At 35.9% G+C, this 20,696-nt stretch overlaps 1 protein-coding gene across 1 annotated transcript in view; it reads right to left on the bottom strand.

Moving 5' to 3' along the window:
• CHM (CHM, Rab escort protein 1) overlaps positions 1-20,696 on the bottom strand; it is a 245,439-nt gene that overhangs the window by 4,837 nt on the left and 219,906 nt on the right. The window contains exons 13-14 of the mRNA XM_006082803.3: positions 14,378-14,476; positions 5,883-6,040 (exon numbers count right to left, since the gene is read on the bottom strand). Coding sequence (XP_006082865.1) covers positions 5,883-6,040; positions 14,378-14,476 — 257 coding nt within the window. The remainder of the gene's footprint in view (positions 1-5,882; positions 6,041-14,377; positions 14,477-20,696) is intronic.

The following is a 20,696-nucleotide window of genomic DNA, read 5'->3' as shown; positions in this document are numbered from 1 at the left end:
AGAATATTTTTAATATCTCTGAAATTGTTTTGTCAGAATCGTCATGTATATATGTGTTATTCTTATATAAAAGAAAGAGGTGAATATGTAAAAAAAAAAAAAAAAAAAAGAATCCCTGCCAATCTAGGGAGCTTGCACTCTATCCTATAGGTAAAGGAAAGCCACTCAGAGTTTTAAGATATATGCTTGTTTTAAAGGCCATATGTCTTTCTGTACCACTTCAACTCTCCTTCCCAAGGTACACAGAAGGCCATCAATTAGGTCGTGAGTTGACAGCCACGGCCTCCAGGGCAAATCCAGCCTGCTGACTGATTTTGCAAATAAAGTTTTATTAGAACACAGCCATTCTAATTCCTTTATCTATTGTCTATGGCTGCTTTTGCATTGTAATGGCAGAGTTTAGTAGTTGCAATAGAGAGCACCATGGCTGCAAAATTTAATCTATTTCCCATGCTGCTATGTACAGTTAGATTCCTACACCAGGTTATTAAAACTGGAATTCTTTGGGAATGGATGGAGGCGTAGTAAACAGAAACTTTTGAGCTTTGATGCGGAGTTGAAAGATTGCACAGGGAGAGAAAAACAGCTTCTCTCTTTCTTGAGCACAGTTTAAGGGCATATTTTTAGTACATGTCATTTTACTATGGATATTTTAAAATAGAATATTTGAGACATCTGCTTTGCTCTCCACCCTAGGAACTCACCATACTTCATTGCTGGGGACACTTAGTCCTTGGAAGCAGGAGGACGGAAGTCAGACAGAGCCTCCACCTAACACTTGAGTTTCTCTAATAGATTTTTTGTCTTTTATCTCTACCTTGTCTGTCTATAAAGTTCTCCCTCCCCTGCACCTTCTGCATGCAATCAATCATCAAATGCTGTTGATTTTATCTTCTAGTTCCTGACTCTACCTGTTCCTTTCTTACAGACATAGCCCAGGCATGCACCACCTTTCCCCTAGACAACAGCAACATTTCATAACCCGGCCTCTAGGATTCTCCCATGTAATCCATCTCCATGCTGCCCTCGGAGAGGTATATGGAAAGTGAAATTCTGTGTATGCCACTTTGGAGCTTAAAATTCTCCAGTGACTCCACATTTCAAATAGGATAAAAATCCAAGATCCCTAATATGGTTTACAAAAATCCTTTTGGCCTACGTTCTCTAGTCTTATCATCATCTACTTCAATCCATCTCTACCTCTCAGATTTCTTGCTTCACTAACACTTGTTTATTTGTACTTTCTTAAACAGGCCATTATGTTAGCCTGGGCTAGGTGCAGAGGCTATAACATTTGAAATGTTGCAATTTGATTGTCTTCCATTTAGATGGGGAATTGCTATTCATCTTTTATATCCCTCTCTGTGACTTTCTCTAACTCCTAGATAGATTTCATGGCCCCTCTGTATTACATCTGTAGTTTGGATATTATCTATTATTACATATACCACACTATACTGCCATTTGTTGACACATTTTCCTCCTTTACTAAACAGTGATTTATTTAGGGATGACAAGGACTGCGTTTTAGTCAAATCTGAATCCTTAGTTCAAGGCATGGAGAAGCTCAATATACAGTATATTTTAATGATTGGCAGACCTTTAAAAACTGTATGTTGCACAAATGTTGAATATAAACCGGTTTCGGCTACTTTTACTTTTATTCTAGTTCTGTGTCTCACACCTTGTCTCCCTTTCACCACCTCCCTATAAGATAGACTTCCTCCTGAACCCTAGTCCTTGTGGCTGAATCCCACTAGATCTGTTTTCGTATATTTCTGTCATAAACAATCTCTTTCCTAAGAGTGCCAAGCAATTGCACTACCCTGATTTGTGCTCTACCAGCCTACGGAACTCTCACCTTCAGCCCATTTGCCACTGGCCTTTACTGATGCCAATTTTCTACAGCCAGACTCTAGCATTTCTGAAGTATCTTTCTAACTGCTGGAACCTTTTTTGGTCAACTGTCATGTTCTGGAAAGTCTATCTAATGTTACGTTATTGGCTGTGTTGCATTTGCCAATTAAGTCCCAGTTCTGAGAGTTCTCATAAAGGGGTCAATTCAGAGTAGTTAGTTGTCAACTTTTAATTCTCCATGCCCCTTATAAACCAGAAGTTAGCCTAAAGGGTAAAGAGTTTCATGTGGTTAAAATAATTAAAAATGGCTAATTATATTGTGACTTGGTTCCCTTACATTGGAAAGTACAAAGAGGACAACCTGAGTTATTTAAGATATGCCTATGTTTATTTAACATACATTCACACAAAATAAAATAAATATTTTGGCAATTCAGCAGCTAAATGCATTTAGGATATATCCACATTAACAAGACAAAGGTAGCATAGCACACTAGATGAATGCACAAGCACTAGGGTCCAACAATATTTGAGGTTAAATCTTGGCTCAAAAACTTATCAGCTAAGTTATCTTTGGGCGAGTTATTTAGCCCCTTTGGGCCTTAGCTTCCTTATTTGTAAAATGGGGACCATGGATATTTACCTCATAGGGTTGTTATACGGACCAAATAAGATACTATATATGAGATGCTTAGGATAGTGTCTAGCACACAGAAAATGCTCAATGAATGGCAACTTCAGAAAATATGATACCTAAAATTGCCCTCTCCCACAATGGCAGAAGTTAATGATAGTGATAGTTCATACGACCTATAAAGCTGATCTTCAACTTAAAAATGTGCCAAAAATCCTAAGTGAGTTGCTAATCTATCCATAAAAACAATGTTCTAAATGGTGATTAGGTTGCCAATCCAGCCCAAACTAGCCAATTTAACTCATTTTATACCTGAAATATAATACAAAGAGTATAGTACTATTTAACTATTATTGTTCCCATGGTAGTGACAGCTACTAGGGCAGTGGTTGGCAAACTGTGGCTCACGAGCCACATGCGGCTCTTTGGCCCCTTGAGTGTGGCTCTTCCTAAGCCTTAGGAGTACCCTAATTAAGTTAATAACCATGTACCTACCTATATAGTTTAAGTTTAAAAAATTTTGCTCTCAAAATAAATTTCAATCGTTGTACTGTTGATATTTGGCTCTGTTGACTAATGAGTTTGCCGACCACTATACTAGGGGATGGGGGCCCATGAGGAGGAGTGAGCTATCATTGCCTTGGAAATAGGGGCCCATAGACAAGTCTGTTCATCAGTATGTGTGGGTAAATGATACAATAGCTGTATTAAGAGAGATCATATATTAAGCTCAGAAAAAAACGTAATATAAACTACAAAAACTAGCAAGTCACAGAAAGAATCACAGCTATCATTGTGGTGATAACAGGGAATGTCTTAGTGTGCTCTGGCACACAACTTTAATTTGTGAGTATCAAACAGAGATCATTTGATATTTTTAGCATGTCTTCAAATCATAAATAGTTCCATATGAACACAAGGAAGATAGGTCTATGTTTTTCAACATCTATACATTTGCAAATAAGAAAAGCAGATGCAGCCTAGCTGGCATGGCTCAGTGTTTGAGTGTCACCCTATGAACCAAGAGGTAATGGTTTGATTCCAGGTCAGGGCATATGCCTGGGTTGTGGGCTCAACACTCAGTGTGGGGTGTGCAGGAGGCAGCTGATCAATGCAATGATTCTCACTCATCATTGATGTTTCTCTCTCTCTCTCTTCCCCTCTCTGAAATCATTATATATATATATATATATATATATATATTTAAAGCAGACGCAAACTTGCTAGCTGGTAAAAGGAAGCATCCTATATAATAAAAGAGAAACATGCAAATTAACCATCACTCTTTCACTCCGCCTCACCCACCAGCCAATCAGAGCAACTATGCAAATCAACCCAACAAAGATGGCGGTTAATTTGCATACACAGGCGCAGAGCAAAGACTGAAGATGACTGAAGATGGCAGCGGTCACGGAGCTGGAGCGAGCAGGAGGCTTGGGTTGCTCCCGGTGATGGAGGAAGCCAAGCTTCCCGCCGGCCCTGGGCTCTGCTTAAGGAGGGGCTTGGGACCTGGGTCATCGGGGGCGAAGCCAAGCCTTGCTGCTGTGGCCTCAGCGGAGAAGCCAAGCCTCACTGCTGCGGCTGGACCAAAGGCCTGGGTCCCGGGTGCCAGAGGAAAACTGGTGCCGGCCGCCAGGGGAAGAAAGGCCTATTGTGCGAATCTTCATGCAACGGGCCACTAGTTTTATTTGTAAAAAAGAAAAGGAGGTGCCTATGTTTTCTACATAGGAAAAGCCTAGTAGAGCTTTTATAGACAATTTAGCAAAGGGAAGTCATCAATTAGTGAATGGGATGAACACAGGATGATATACTGAAATTAAAACACAGTTCATCTGAATAAACTGGCTATTTATACATTATTACTGATGTCCTTTAAAGTAGGAATTATAATATTTTCTCCCTAATGTGAAGTTAAAAGCTATGTAACAAACTTAAGATTACTTATATTTAATAGCATGTAATAATTAGTACCCAAACCAGCATTATTATTATAATCTACTGTGACAATATTACACTCCTGAAAACTATATTCTTGGGAAGCAAATTACTTCATAATAAAATTATAATTTAATTATAATATTATAGCTTGCAGTTTAGATCACATTAGCACTTGTATAATAAGCTGTTGTTTTAAAGGCCTTCCATTTTGGTTAAAAAACATTAAAGTTCACTCAGGAATAAAAATGACCTAAGCTACCTGGCTGAAAACTTGTTGGCAATTTCTGCTTGGAAAAAATTGGAACATCAAAGCAAAAATGACTTGGTAATTTTAAGCCATAAATGTAGATCTTGAACCATTTTGGATTCCTATTAAACTAATAGAAAGAATGATGGATGAGAGTTGTGACTTCCTGCTTTTGTAATCACTGGCTGAATATGATTATCCAGGATCACCATTAGACCCTGAAGATGAGAAACAAAGACTCTGGCAAAAACTGTAAATGTATGGGTCATGGCCTTGCCACTATTACTAAAAATTAAAGGTTCAATGAGGCTATTTGCTCCTATAAGATCCTTGTTTCCAGTTGGACTGAAACTTCCTTCTGTGGTCTTAGAACAATGTTAAATTATCCATTTATTGATTTAATTGCCATATATGACAACTATGTCTTTTGCAAGTTTAGACTTGTGCTTCAAAAATGATATTTTCTATTCTTTACTTTCTGTCAAGTGCAGAAAAGTATATTTATAGATGCATATGAACCTTCAGCTTAATGGAATCATAGTTCACTTTCAGCAGTTTGTGTCAGCCTGCCCCACACCTCTTCATAGCCCTGCCCAGAAGTACTGTCACAAAATTCCACTTTCATTTAACACACTCCTCAGCAACTATAATAGCAGCCTTTGGGACACTGGCTTGTGTGAAAACATTAAAGGAATCATATTAATTGTGAAAAACTATGTTACGTGTTCTTTTCCTAGATAAGATAATGCCTTCCTTAAGACCATTTTAAAATTAAATTTTGTTTGTCTTACTAGGTACTCTCCTTTTTAAATGACTCAGGTTGACAGAGAAAAAAGTCTGTGAATTTCAAAATAATACACTGATAGACCAACAGTTTACATTAGAAACAATGTTTCTTTAGAATACTGGCATTACAAATTCATTTTTCTGAATGTGTATTTGTAGCATTTTCTATTCTTATTCCAACAGTGGAATTCATAAATGAACTCTTGTAGTTCATCATTATATTCAATAACGTGAAAGTATTTGATACTTTAAAGTAGTTTTATTGTTTATAGAAAAAAATTTTAAGGGCAAATTATAGAGATGGTATTAATGAGAGATAATTTTCTAGTCTCTTTTCCCAACCCACAGAGGAAAAAACATTTCACTTTCCCTACCACACCAACTTCTTAACACAAGACTGAAAAACACCAACAGCCTTACCTGTTTGACTGCATTATCATTTCCTAAACCACAGTCTGGGCCAGAGCAGACATAAACGTTGGATGGTAAATCATTATAAGAGTTCCTGCTGATGTCTGAAGAATCTCTCATATTGAAGTAAAGAGCCCATAGAAGTCTTGGCTTTTCAACTTCATTTTCTAAAGGAAGACATAAATTTTACTTACATGTAAACCACAATTTGCCTTGTTGATAACTACAATATGTAGTCAGTTACTAACAAAAGTCATGAGTATGTATTTTAATGAATTAGAGCTTTGTATATATACAATACTAAATCTGTATTCATAACCTACTCTAATACATATGCATATTTCAAGCAATGGCTTTTCAACCTAAGACAAGTTAGATTTTTAAAATTAATTTGATTATTAGTAAGTTACTTAGATTTAACTCCAATTGTGTTCTCTCGGATTTGTATTATTTCTCCTCACCAGTATCAAAGAGCTTATGATTACATTCATCCTTAAATTATGCCTCTAAAGACGATAGCATACATTGGCTTTCTTATGTATCACATAGACAAACCAACTTAAAAATTATATAGTAATTTGATAGTATAACGGCATTATGAGATGCCCAGAATAGACAAATGTACAGAGACAAAAATAGATTAGTGGTTACCTAGGGCTGTGGGGAAATGGGGGTAGGTGGGGGATGACTGCTAATGGGTTTGGGTTTCTTTGTGAGGTGATGAAAATATAGTAAAATTGACTGTGGTGATGTTTGAACAAATATTAAAAGACACTAAATTTTACACTTTAAATGGGTGAATTATATGGTATGTGAATTATATTTCAATGAAGCTATCATTAAAAATAGCATATACAGGATTAAAACTTCGACATTCTAGCTTACTAACACTTTGTCCTACTGGATTACAAAATTAATGGGAACCAACAAACAAACAGAAATAAAGCTGGATACTGCATGTTGTTTCAGCACACAAACTCTCATTTAACAGCAAGCATCTATATTATGTACTAGAGATTGGGCTAGTAGCAGGGGATACACAGATAGACTTAGTCCTTAATCTTTTGCTTTTTTATGTTCCCTCACACAGGGCCTAGCACACAACACATGCTCAATGAATGATTTATGAATTGATTTTAATCCTGTTTTCAGGTATAATGAAAGTATGATGTGCTTATTAAAAGGCCCAACTTCATTTGCCTTAATACCTAAAGCCTATTCCTTGCTATCTTAATAATTATTTTTCTATCTCTGTTCCTTAGAAATGCTATGATTAAATTGTCTTTGGTTGAAAACAAAAATATTGCTGTTAAAATATTTACTTACTACATCATTTTCTTTAGTCTGAATCTGAACAAAAATTCAAATTCTATATAATGATAACAATGGATATGTATGAAGATTACCCAAAGCCATGAATCATAAAGAAAATGCTAAAGGTATAATTGTCTACTTGGTTAAATTGGTAATCAATTGGAAATTTTAAGCTAACTGCAGTATTCAATTAACAAGAATGCCCCATTCCCCAATTCAGGATGAATAGGATCTTATAGTATTTAATATAAAATATCTCTATTACAAGAATACCAAATGTGTTATTTTTCTATTTCATCCTGGAAAATCCAAAATTATCACTATGATAGGATGAAGAAACTCTGAATGTAAAAAGTGACCCTTTGAGATACCCCTTTCTAATAATACTAAGATGTATGAGTCTAAGGTATCACTAACTTAAGGTAAGTACATGATAGATGGAAAGAACCTATTTATTGACAAAATAACGAGACAAAAGGAACTCATTTTACAACTAAAACCACATGGCTCTTAGTACATTTATTGGTGAGTTTAGTTTCATTACATCTTACAGGAAGATAATTAAATATACCGCCTATGAGTTCTAACACCAGATTCCAGGAGCACTGCAGAATAGTGGGCTAAGGTCTAGAAGTCCTTTAATATTGCCCAGTCTGTTTCTGAGCATATACAAAGAGCTTGTATTTCATGAAAGGTCTAGGTCAGAGGAAGGCTTTCTCTAAATAAAAGTTAGGTAAAATGAATAATCTAATAAGTTATAGGAAATAAATTTCATAGAGGTCAAAGCTTTGAAAAAGAGACCATGAGGAAGATGAGACATTGACATAGGATGAAGATAAATGCTCCAGATACAAGGGAGTTATCAGGCTTTGACCTTAAAATTCTCAAAGAGACATACAATTGCTTCATCTTTCTTTGAGGTCAACTGGAAGGAAGCAAGATTGCTGGAAAAAGAACATGTAGTTGTGAAGTACACAATTGTCAAAAAATATTAAAGTTGCGGAGGTTTGGCTAGGAATATATCAATTGGCCAAAAGTAAAACTGGTTATCTGTAATAGCTCATTTTATTCAATTAGATAGTGTGAAGGCCTAAATGGTAATAGATAATTTAGAATAGGACCTTGGGCAAATTAACTGGGGTAAGTACAGAACAAGGTAGGCAGATGAAAATCAACAATGGCATACCAAATAAAAGTAATAAATGGTCTATAGATGCATGCTGTGTTTAGGGAGAGCAAACTATTTTAGTAACATATCAGAGTAGCATGAGACCAAGAGTAGGAGACTGTCACGGCCTCAATCTAGAATAAAGATTTAATAAAAAAAAATGGAAAAAAAAGATAAGACATTTGACTTCTCAGTCCAACGATTAACACCCTCACTAGCCACCAATTTCAAAATAATATCCCTTCGATAGATTACTGGATAAAGATGTACACATATACAATGGAATACTACTCATTCATTAAGAAAAGATAAAATACTTCCATTTGCGACAACATGGATTGACCTTGAGTATATTATGTTAAGCAAAATAAGTCAATCAGAAAAAGCTAAGAACCATATGATTTCACTGATATGTGGGATATAAAACTGAAAACTCATAGACACAGACAATAGTATGGTAGTTACCAGAAGGAAGTGGGGTGAGGGTAGTTAAGGGCAAAGGGAGCCAAATATATGGTGACGGAAGATGATTTGACTTTGGATGGTAGACACACAATGCAAAAGGAAGACCATGTATCATAGAACTGTACACTTGAAACCTATATTATCTTTTAACCAATGTCATCCCAATATATTTAATAAAAAATTTAACACTTATAAGGGAACATCTGTTTTTAGGAATTGCTGTTTTTTTGAGCTAGGAAATGAATGAGATGGAATGAAGTAACCCCACATGCCATGCACAATGGAGCGAAAAAGAGAAAGAAGATGATGCAGTGATGATACTACATTGTAGACATTTCAAGATATTGTACTAATGAAATTCTAGCTTCAATTCATATTTTTTAAAAAAATCTCAATTTCCTAGGTAAAATAAAAAACCCCCACTTAGGACAGTTCTACCAGTAAGACTGCTCACTTCGTGCTTTGAAGGATATTCTGAAGTCTAAAAGAATAAATAAATAAATACATATGTGAATTGTGAGCAATCACTTAATTTTCTCACCTGTTCTCACCTGCAGAATCAGCTTCATTAAGCATAAAACATTTGACATGTTTTTGGATTAGTGTAAGGAAGGGTTTAGAGATCTTTGATGTTCTTAAAGAAGCCTGGGAGGTAGGGCTCTTGGAAGTATTAGTATAACTGCTTCTTAAGACAGAGCATTATATCAAGATTTCTGGCTGATACCTCAAATGGGAAAAAGTAAGAAAGAGAGGGAATAGATGGAAATCTTCACAACCTAACTAAATTTCTCAGATACAATGGAAAAGAAATACTGCATTTGAGAAGAGAACATTATCTTTTACAATAAATAAACTTCCTTGTCCAGTGAATAGGCTGACTTTTACAAAGGCTTATGAAGTAAAGCACCACACAGAATATAGAATTCAAATAAAAAGAAAAAAATCTCAAATAAAGTTATTCCTTTGGCACACATTTTATTTTATTTTTTAATCTTTACCTGAGGATATTTTCCCATTGATTTTTAGAGAGAGTGGAAGAGAGAGGGAAAGACAGAGAGAAATATTGATGTGAGAGAAACTCATCAATTGGTTGCCTCCTACACGAGCCCTGACCAGGGTCCGGGCCGAGGAGGAGCCTGCAACCTAGGTACGTGCCCTTGACCAGAATCGAACCCAGGACCCTTTGGTCCGCAGGCCGACACTCTATCTACTGAGCCAAACAGGCTAGGGCTCTTTGGCACATATTTTAAAACAAAATATTTACAATGCTCTAAAGAATAAGGTTTCATATCATTGTCAAATAATCAAAACATAATGAGAAGAGCCATCAATCTGTAAAAACAGTGGGTTTTGCTACAGAGAGGAATGTGCTTTAATGTGTTAAAAGTTCACATTGCTCATAAAGTTCCTTCTTCCTCATTTAGGCAGGAAAATGAATTGAGTTCTCTTCTCCAGGTGACTTTGCCTCTTTGACCTGCCATGGCCCAGTGCTCACTTTATCTGGTGATTCATTTTCAATAACTCCAACAGTATTTGTTCTGACATTTTAATTAAAATATGACCACTACCTCATCCTGATGATAAAAAGGCCTATATGTTAGTGAAAAGTAGCCTCTCAGTGCCTCAGTGCACCTGAGGACCCCTCAGAGCACAGAGTTCTTACTAAAGAATTTTACTCAGGTCCTAAACAATACATCATTTCAAAATGGGATCACTTTCAACATTAAGATTAATGTTTAAAAATCTAAAATGGCTAGAGGAAGCTAAGTAATGAACATGTAATTTCCTCACTTGATTTTTTAAGAAAGAACAATTAAATGCATTTAAAAACTGAAGAACAATGATACAAGATTCAAATTTAGTATATTATTTGAGACTATCATACTATAAATTAAACAAAACATATTTAAAAATTTCAGAAATAAAGAAGGGGTTCAGAGCTTTTATAAATGAAGAAATTAAAGCCAAAGATAAAACTATGATTCCAAATCAGGTTTAGGAATATTATCATGTACTATAATGTTGTAATAAAATGTTTAATAATATTCTAAACATTTATATGAGACTTTCCAATGAAGAAAATGCAATTATGAAACAAATTAAATTACAAACTAAAGTGAAGTAAATTTTTAGATTGTAGGGATTTATTCTGGCAGCTAAAAAATAAGTTAATTAATTTATATTGTTATTAGCTCCAGAGAATAGAGCAGTTTGTGTTTTTATATAAATACTGGAGGCCTGGTGCATGAAATTCATGCATTTGAGGGGGGTGTCACTCAGCCCAGCCTGCACCCTCTCCAATCTGGGACCCCTCGGGGGATGTCCGACTGCCAGTTTAGGCCCGAAACCGGCAGTCAGACATCCCTCTCACAATATGGGACTACTGGCTCCCAAACACTCTCCTGCCTGCCTGCCTGATTGCCCCTAACCACTCTGCTTGCCAGCCTGATCACCTCCTAACCATTCCCCTGCCAGCCTGATCGATGCCTAACTGCTCCCCTGCTGGCCCAGGTGCCCCCAACTGCAATCCCCTGCTGGCCCAGTCATCCCCAACTGCCCTCCCTTGCTGGCCCGGATGCCCCCAACTGCCCTCCCCTGCTGCCCCGGTCACACCCAACTGCCCTCCCTGCCGGCCTGATTGCCCCCAACTGCCCTCCCCTGCTGGCCTGATTGCCCACAACTGCCCTCCCCTGCCGGCCATCTTGTGGCTGTGGGCGCCGCCAACTTTGAGCGTGGGGCAGTCAATTAGCATATTCCCTCATTGGCTGTGGGCGCTGCTATTTTGAGGGCGGGGCAGTATATTAGCATATTTTATCCTTATTGGCTGTGGGTGCCACCATCTTTGAGGGCAGGGCAGTCAATTAGCATATTCCCTCCTTATTGGCTGTGGGCACCACCATCCTTTGTGATGGTGTGAGGGTCAATTAGCATATTCCCTCTTTATTAGATGGGATAAATGACTATCTACACACTATCTCTATATTAAGAAAACAAGTAAAATACACAGGAGATGAACTAAAAGGAAATACTATGTAGGAGTAAAAAAATAGTTTTCTGAACAAATGTCACATCCAATGAAAAGGAATAAATTTGAGTCAATGAGGAAACTGGCCAAGGTTCAAAAGGATATGCAAATCTTATAATAAAAATTACCATTATTTCATATAAATGAAGATCCACCAGGCTTTTTTAAATCACTTATACAGAAAACATACTCTAATTGGCTCCATTCACAACTACAAGAGCTATCCAATGATATAAGGAGATAAGATTAAAAATCCGTGGTTGATATGTCTCTTGGCCTTCTGTATGTCCTCTTTTGAAAAGTGTCTATTTAGGTCCTTTGCCCATTTTTTGATTAGCTTTTTTATCTTCCTTTTGTTAAGTTGTAAGTATTCCCTGTAAATTTTGGACATTAAACCCTTATTGGAGATAACATTGGCAAATATGTTCTCTCATGCAGCGGGCTTTCTTGTTGTTTTGTTGATGGTTTCTTTTGCTGTATAGAAGCCTTTTATTTTGATGTATTCCCATTTGTTTATTTTCTCCTTAGTTTCCATTGCCCTAGGAACCGTCATGGTAAAGATATTGCTATGACATATGTCTGATATTTTGCTGCCTATGGATAATTCAAAGGTTTTTATGGTTTCCCATCTTACGTTTAAGTCCCATATCCATTTTGAGTTTATTTTTGTGTACGGTGTAAGTTGGTGGTCTAGTTTCATTTTTTTGCATGTATCTGACCAATTTTCCCAACACCATTTATTGAAGAGACTGTCTTGACTCCATGGTATGCTCTTGCCTCCTTTGTCAAATATTAATTGAATATAATGGCTTGCTCAAAGTCACTAATCATCCCAGAGATGCAAATCTAAACAATAATGAGGTACCATCTCACACCTGTCAGAATGGCTATCATCAACAAATCGACAAATGACAAGTGCTGGAGAGGATGTGGAGAAAAAGGAACCCTCATGCACTGCTGGTGGGAATGCAGACTGGTGCAACCACTGTGGAAAACAGTATGGCATTTCCTCAAAAAGATAAAAATGGAACTCCCATTTGACCCAGTAATCCCACTTCTAGGAATATATCCCAAGAAATCAGAAACACCAATCAGAAAGGATATATGCACCCCTATGTTCATAGCAGCACAATTTACAATAGCTAAGATTTGGAAACAGCCTAAGTGCCCATCAGCAGATGAGTGGATTAAAAAACTGTGGTACATCTACACAAGGGAATACTATGCTGCTATAAAAAAGAAGGAACTTTTACCATTTGCAACAGCATGGATGGAGCTTCCCCCAAAACACCAGTAGAGCACACTGAGGCCTAAGAAGAAGTAGTAGTTGCTGGTTCATTTTGTAAAACCAGCTATTTCGATTATGCTAAGCGAAATAAGCCAGTCGGAGAAAGATAAATATCACATGATCTCACTCATTTGTGGAATATAATGAACAACATAAACTGATGAACAAAAATAGATCCCGAGACAGAGAAACACTGAACAGACCATCCAACCTGAGGGAAGGCAGGGAAGGGTGGGAGGGGGGGCGTTAAGAGATGAACCAAAGGACTTGAATGAATGCATATTAGCATAACCAATGGACACAGACAGTGGGGTGTTGGGGGCTTGTCCTGGGTGGTGGGAGTGGCCCGGGAGGGGTCAATGGGGGAAAAAGGATTCATATCTAATACTTTAAACAATAAAAAAAAATCCGTGGTTGAAAAGTATTTTTCCACCATGAATAAGTAGCATGGTGGCATATCTATTTTGAGAACTAAATATTTATCAGATCACTAACATGCTATGCATTTGAAAGACAATAATTAGTTAGGAAGTATTACTACATTTGTCAATCGATATTTTCTTCTCTCAGATGAACCATTTTTTTCATAGATGAAGACACTTTTTTCTGATAAAGGAATATATACTCTTTGTACAACACCTGTAAAATAAAGAAAATGTAAAAAGAAAAAAAAATTGTCCCCAACCCCACTAAAATTGAGATTTCTGGCAGTCTTTTTTCTATGCATGTATGTATACATATAAATGTACATTTTTTTCACTTAATTATATATTGTGTGAGTGATGTCTATTTTTCCTTTACCATTATGGAGTGAATATTTTCCCATTTTTAGGAAAAGAATGTGCTCAATTATCCTAATAAAATATGTAAGCATTGTTGCTGATTACTTCACATTTCAGTTCAGATTGTAGAAACCTTCATGAGAAATTTAAGAGGAGTAAGGTGGTTACATTACCTTTCAATCATGAATATTGTTTACTAGAGGCCCAATGCACGAAATTCATGCAAGAGTAGGCCTTCCTTCCCTTGGCTGCTGGCACTGGCTTCCCTCTGGCACCCGGGACCCAGGCTTCCCTTTGGCCTCTGGCAGGGACCCGATACTCGGGCTTCCCTCCAACTGCCGGCAGACATCTGGGACCTGGTATTCCCTTGTAGCCCCAGCTTCATCTGGAAGGTCGTCTGGAAGGATGGCCAGTCTAATTAGCATTTATGCTTTTATTATTATAGATGATTATTGTTCTTACCCATCTCCATTTCGGTATATGGAATGAACAATTTCTGTACAACTGGTTCTAAATCTTCTCTTGCTGTTTTTGAAGATGTGCAAGTCAGATGAACCAAATCTGTTTAAAAAGAAATATTTTTAGTTTCTGCTTACCATGAATTTCACTGAGTACTCATATTCAAGGCACTAAGCTGTTTCCATGGGAAACAGAGAGTTGAGCAAGCCATGGCTGCGGATTTCAAGAAATTTATAATCTAGCAATAGGGGGAATTGTAAAAACTATAAAAATATGCTGTGTTTGTTAACCAAATTGCTAACATATGTGCTAACTAATAACTATGCTAGAGCACACTGAGGCCTAAGAAGAAGTAGTAGTTGCTGGTTCGTTTTGTAAAACCAGCAGATTAGAAAAGCTTAGGAAAGCATTTATTCAGAGAAAGACCTTATGTTATCCTTATGACATTCCCAAAGCAGGTTGATAAAGTATTGCTAAGCAAAATAATTGTGTAAAAAAGATTGGAAATGCAATATTTATTTACCTAGAGAACATTTCATCAGACCGAAGAACCCATTTATACAAACTTTACTGATAAGTTAAGAACAAAGCATCTAGTCATTATAGGGTTCTCAAAGAAACTTTTTGGGCAAAGACTGTTGGCTTAGTTTGAATCCTGTATCTACTTGAAAGTTCATAAAATAGCACAAGTTAAAGGAATCTATAATATTTTCAGAAATTCCAAATCGCTTCCTTTTGCATTTATAAAATCAATAGAGGCCTGGTGCACGAACTTCGTGCATGGGTAGGGTCCCTAGGCGTGGCCGGCAATCAGAGCCGATTGGGGCCTTCTGGCTGCTGGCCAGGGCCTTCCATTCTGCACTGCCCCTGGTGGTCAGCGCACATCATAGCGAGCGATCAAACTTCCGGTCTCTGGGTGGAACTCCTGAGGGGACTCTTTGCATAAAATATATATATATATGATAGATAGGACTTGGACCTCAGAGAATGTTAGGGTTAGAGAATATCATGTACCAAAAACAGCCCTTCACAGATATAAAATACTGTAGTCTAATGCACTTAGAATTCCTAAAGGCTTACACACAGAGGTAAAGGGAGGATGAAAAGGTCTATGTACTGAAAGAAAGGGCTAAGGGGACCCCTAAATGCGAGAAATTCTTATGGTCCTGGAAAGGGCTTGGGAGGGATAGGATAATGGCAGAGAGACTATATTAGAGAACAGTACATACTGAGAAATTCCTTCCCCCAAATCACCAGTAGAAAAATACATCCACTTCTTTTCTAAAAGTTTATTTCAGACTGCTAGACTTTAAAAAATAAAAACATAAGAAGATAGTTGAAAGTTTATCCATGAGCGCCAACATCAGAATAGGAATCTTTTTATTAAAATTCATTCCACATTCAACTATTCTGTCTCTATATATCTAAGCATAAATTGACGGACTCTTAACCATGTGTGCTAAAATCAAATTTTGTAGTATTTATTTGTTTCAGATCTACCAAAATAATTGATATTTTAAGAGGGTTCCTGTCTTATGTATGACGTAATAAAAGATCTACCTTATTTAAGGAATGTTTTTGCATAAATTTAACAAAGATTCCCATTGGTTCTGGGATATTGTAGGATGTATGGTACTAATTATTTCAAAAGGTATAATAACCTTCACAACGAAATTTTTCCTAATTAAGTTATATTTTTCAAATGCTATATTAATTTGGTGGGAGGGAGTTTAAGCTCTTCGGATAATTGCTGAATTAAACAGAGTATAGAACTACAATGGCAGAAATACCTGCTATAACACTCAAGAAAAACTGTCCTCTCATCTCATCCCACAGTCTCATAAAATATCAATGTTCATGTCAAAGTTCTCATTTTTCCAGTTCTTTCCTATTCAACTAATGCATACTAGGGAAAAAGGAGATAAACATAAATATAAATTTATAAAAAATGTATTTTAAAAAAACATCTTAATGATAAACTTCTGGTTCTGTAAAACAGGATACATAAAAGAAATACACTGGCGCAATTATATCCTTTGTTTCCTAACAATATAACAAAGTTCAGGGAGTGCTAGCAAAAATTTCTAGTAATGAAGTCAGATAAGCATCTTGTACTTAAATGATTTTTATAATAATTCTTAGAAAAATAAAGAAATTCATAGCCTGAATTTTAATATCTACACCTTGATTTCACATTGATGCTACCTTATTAATTTATCTACAAATTTAAGATATAATTGGCCATTTTTTCCCCTACTCATCTTACTTTTCCTGTTGCCTATGTTACTTCCTTGTATAGGTTACTCTGAATTCACTACTTCTCTTCAAATCAGAAAGATTACAGATTATGTTATTTTTTTAAATTCAGATTATTTTCAAAATCGGTTTATCAATCTTCATGCCTCTTGTCATTCCTTTGTAAGGTGAAGTTTTAGAGTCAATTTTTCGCTTCTTTGTCAGATATAATTGTCACAGTGTGCATTCAATAAATATTCCCTTTCATAGGCAGACATTAAGTACTCATAGGCTTAAACAGACACATGTATGCCCACAAATATATGTATGCATACACATGAACAGGGAAAATTTTCCTACTTTCTTATATGAAATGTAGAAAATTATCTAATCAACCAGGGTAGAGGTAAGAAAAGTATAAATGGATAATCCTGAAATTATTTAAATCTGTCTGAAAAATGTTCACAAACATTTTAAGATGTGCCTATAAAATTCTCAAGAGAATTTAAAAGATTATGTAGAATTGACTGTACAGCTAACCTACATTTGTCAGACACTATTCTAAGCATGTTAGAAGTAGTATTTTATTTCACCTATGCAAAAACCAACTGTGATACTCACTTTACGGGGGGGAAAACAGAGGAACACTGGAGTTAAGCAGATTTTCCAAAGCCAAGCAATTAATAAAAGGAAGAACTGGAACTCAGACCTGGAATTCAAGCCAACCTGGGCTGCCTCTAGAGTGTCTGGTGTTAGTCACGAAATGATGTTGAGTAATTATAATAATCTCCTGTCCACGGTGCAGCCTGCCACATAAGGCAGGGATCATAAAACTAAGATGTGGCCCTAACCGGTTTGGCTCAGTGGATGGAGCATCGGCCTGCGGACTCAAGGGTCCCAGGTTCGATTCCGGTCAAGGGCATGTACCTTGGTTGCGGGCACATCCCCAGTGGGGAGTGTGCAGGAGGCAGCTGATCGATGTTTCTCTCTCATCGATGTTTCTGGCTCTCTATCTCTTCCCCTTCCTCTCTGTAAAAAATCAATAAAATATATTTAAAAAAAAAACAAAAACAAAAAACTAAGATGTGTACAAAGATACAAGAGGACTTTTCACCAGGTATAAAAATTAGAAGGATGTCATTGTCCAGATGCTCAACCATAGCCTCCTTCCACTTTATTAAGCAATGCATTTCCATATATTTATTTTTGTTTAATGACCCTTAATTAAAATTATAATTATCATTTGATCAATTTTATACAAATAATAATTGTATTGTTTAATCCAGAGGCTTACTGTCCAAGAAAATTTTTTAAAAATTACATTTCCATGTTTTTTTTTTAAATGGGTGATAATGGGCATCAAATATCTCTGGTATTTAATTCAACTGAATACATTTTAAAAAGTGATATTATAGTTTTACTATTATATTATTAATGCTTATAAACTTAGAAACTACATTCTTGGCAATTATTTGATTATGACGAAAAATTGTGTATTTCAACTTATAAGTGTTCAAGGGGTACATGATAAAAAGTTTAAAGGCCTAAGGCATTAAGGTAATCACAAAATGAAACATATATTACCACATTTCTACTAAAATTTAACTTTGTATAAAAATGCTTCTTTGCATCCTGTAACTTTAATTATTTTCCACAGGATTAACTTGCTCAATAAATGATCAGATGGGGCAAGCACTTTCCTAAAAATATTACATTCATTAGTACCAATTAACACCTATTACTAAGATTTTGAAGATATACTAGAAGTGGATATACAGAAGTATCACATGATACTTACTGGCATCATGTGAAATTATAACTGACTCTAGAAAATATTTAAACACTGACTACCATTTATAAACTATGTTTCTTTCAACTCGTTTAGCAACTGCTTAAAGGCTTAATGGGCTAAAAGATAACAAAATGTGTTCTCTGTCACAATTCCTCTGTCGGCAATATACTTAGATTTTTGTTGGCATTAAAGAAACCTTGGTGCAAAATAAGATTTAATTCATAGAACGTAAGGGTCATACTTGAAAAAACTTGGGTGAAGTGCCAGTCACAGACAGCATCACTGAAACAAAGAGCATCTGATGTTCAGAAGTATACATCATCAACACCAAACTAGAAATAAGAACACACTTTCAGTTCTCTAACACTGGGTTTAGAAGAGTGATCTGTCATATAATAAGCTACTGCTCTCTTACAAGTTTTTTTAAAAATATATTTTATTGATTTTTTTACAGAGAGGAAGGGAGAGGGATAGAGTTAGAAACATCGATGAGAGAGAAACATCGACCAGCTGCCTCCTGCACGCCCCCTACTGGGGATGTGCCCACAACCCAGGTACATGCCCTTAACCGGAATCGAACCTGGGACCCTTCAGTCTGCAGGCCGACGCTCTATCCACTGAGCCAAACCAGTCAGGGCACAAGTTTTTTTTTTTTAATTAGACACAAGAGAAGTAGTATTTCTACTCAGAATTTGTATAACAATGAGCACATTTAAAAGTGAGAAGTCTAATGTACAGTAGCAGAGTGATAGACTAGACTAGAGAATGGTTATGCAGATCTAGTGTGATATTGCTCTCAGTATCTACTTGGCCAAGTCAGTTTACCTCTCTGGCCTAAGCATCCTCATTATTAAGTGAAAGGGGTGTAATTAGTTTACCTATAAGACCTTTTTCTAGTTCTAAAGTTTTATGACTCTAACTCCCTTTTCATCGGCCATGCTTTTTTCAATGATGACAGATTTTAAACCAAAAGCTGATGGCATTAGAAGTGTGAGTGTAAAATCTAAGTAAATGCTTGCTGAAAAAAGTAGGAAATCTATTTCTCAAGCTTCTGAGATTATCACATAGAGTAGTCATTTTACTTTGTGTAAGTAGGCATAAATTGTTCCAAATGCATTTAAAGAAACTATGTGTGGGCTAGTCAGCAAATGCATTTCTTAGTGCAACCTAACTAGGAATACATAATTTGTGTAAATAGGGATCAATGTGGCTCATAGCTTGTCTTTCATATAGGCATAAAGGCCAAATGTAACTCATGTAATATAGTTTAGTAAGAATATATGACTATGTTAATAAGATAGAAAAGTTCAGAAACACATTTCCTTTATGACACCAAGTAAGGAACTGAGTTTGATGACATATGAATACACAATTTGGTTTTTGAATCCACCCATGAAAAATTCCAGAATAACTCTAGAGTCAGCTTGTACTTTCTCAATAGAATTTAATGAAAAACACCTTTGAATGTCAACTTGAAATCAGGAAGAAAAAATAACTTTACTTGTAAAATCAAATCTGTGGATTGTGACACTACTAATAAAAATAATTTATATAGACACATTTTCAAAAACAAATAAAACAGACACCAATGATTGCTTCAAATCATTATGTAAACTCATTTTTATGAAAGGCATATAACATTTTCTTTATAGGGTCATAAAAGCAGAAAAGATTATATAAATCAGTACCTACATAGTATTCTTGATTATTTATTATTTTATACATATGATTATATATATTCACAAATATATAATCATATCACAAACAAATAACATCCTGTAACACCAAATCCCTGAATAAACCAGCTGTTACTGATAAATTATTATTTTGAAAAAAGCAAACAGATTTCAAACTGCCTAGAATATGATTTAAGTACTGTAAAGTGTCTGAACCTAAATATGAAACAGAAGGGTTGCAGAGATAACATTTTGCTCATTTACAAATGATTTTTTTTAAAAATAAATATATTGGATTCATTCAGGATTAAGAAAAGAATAGTACAAAATACAGATGTCAGGTATGTTCTGAAAGATGAACTATGTGTGTGAAAAATACGACTTGTTCAGCTTTGGAAAACACAAGAAATAAATTTAAAATATTTAAAAATCTCAATAACTTAAATCACATAAGCTTAGGAGAGAGAAACTTAAAAATTGATTTATAGAGGGGAAGGGAGAGGGAGAGAGAGAGACAGAAACATCAATGATGAGAGAGAAACATCGATCAGCTGCCTCCTGTGTGCCCGCTACTGGGGATTGAGCCCGCAACCCCAGCATGTGCCCTGATTGGGAATCA

The sequence above is a fragment of the Myotis lucifugus genome, unplaced genomic scaffold (assembly GCF_000147115.1).
Source record: "Myotis lucifugus unplaced genomic scaffold, Myoluc2.0 scaffold_4, whole genome shotgun sequence".
NCBI classification, from domain to species: domain Eukaryota; kingdom Metazoa; phylum Chordata; class Mammalia; order Chiroptera; family Vespertilionidae; genus Myotis; species Myotis lucifugus.
Note: the sequence above shows the minus strand (reverse complement) of the source record. Positions and strands in the feature narration are given on the sequence as shown.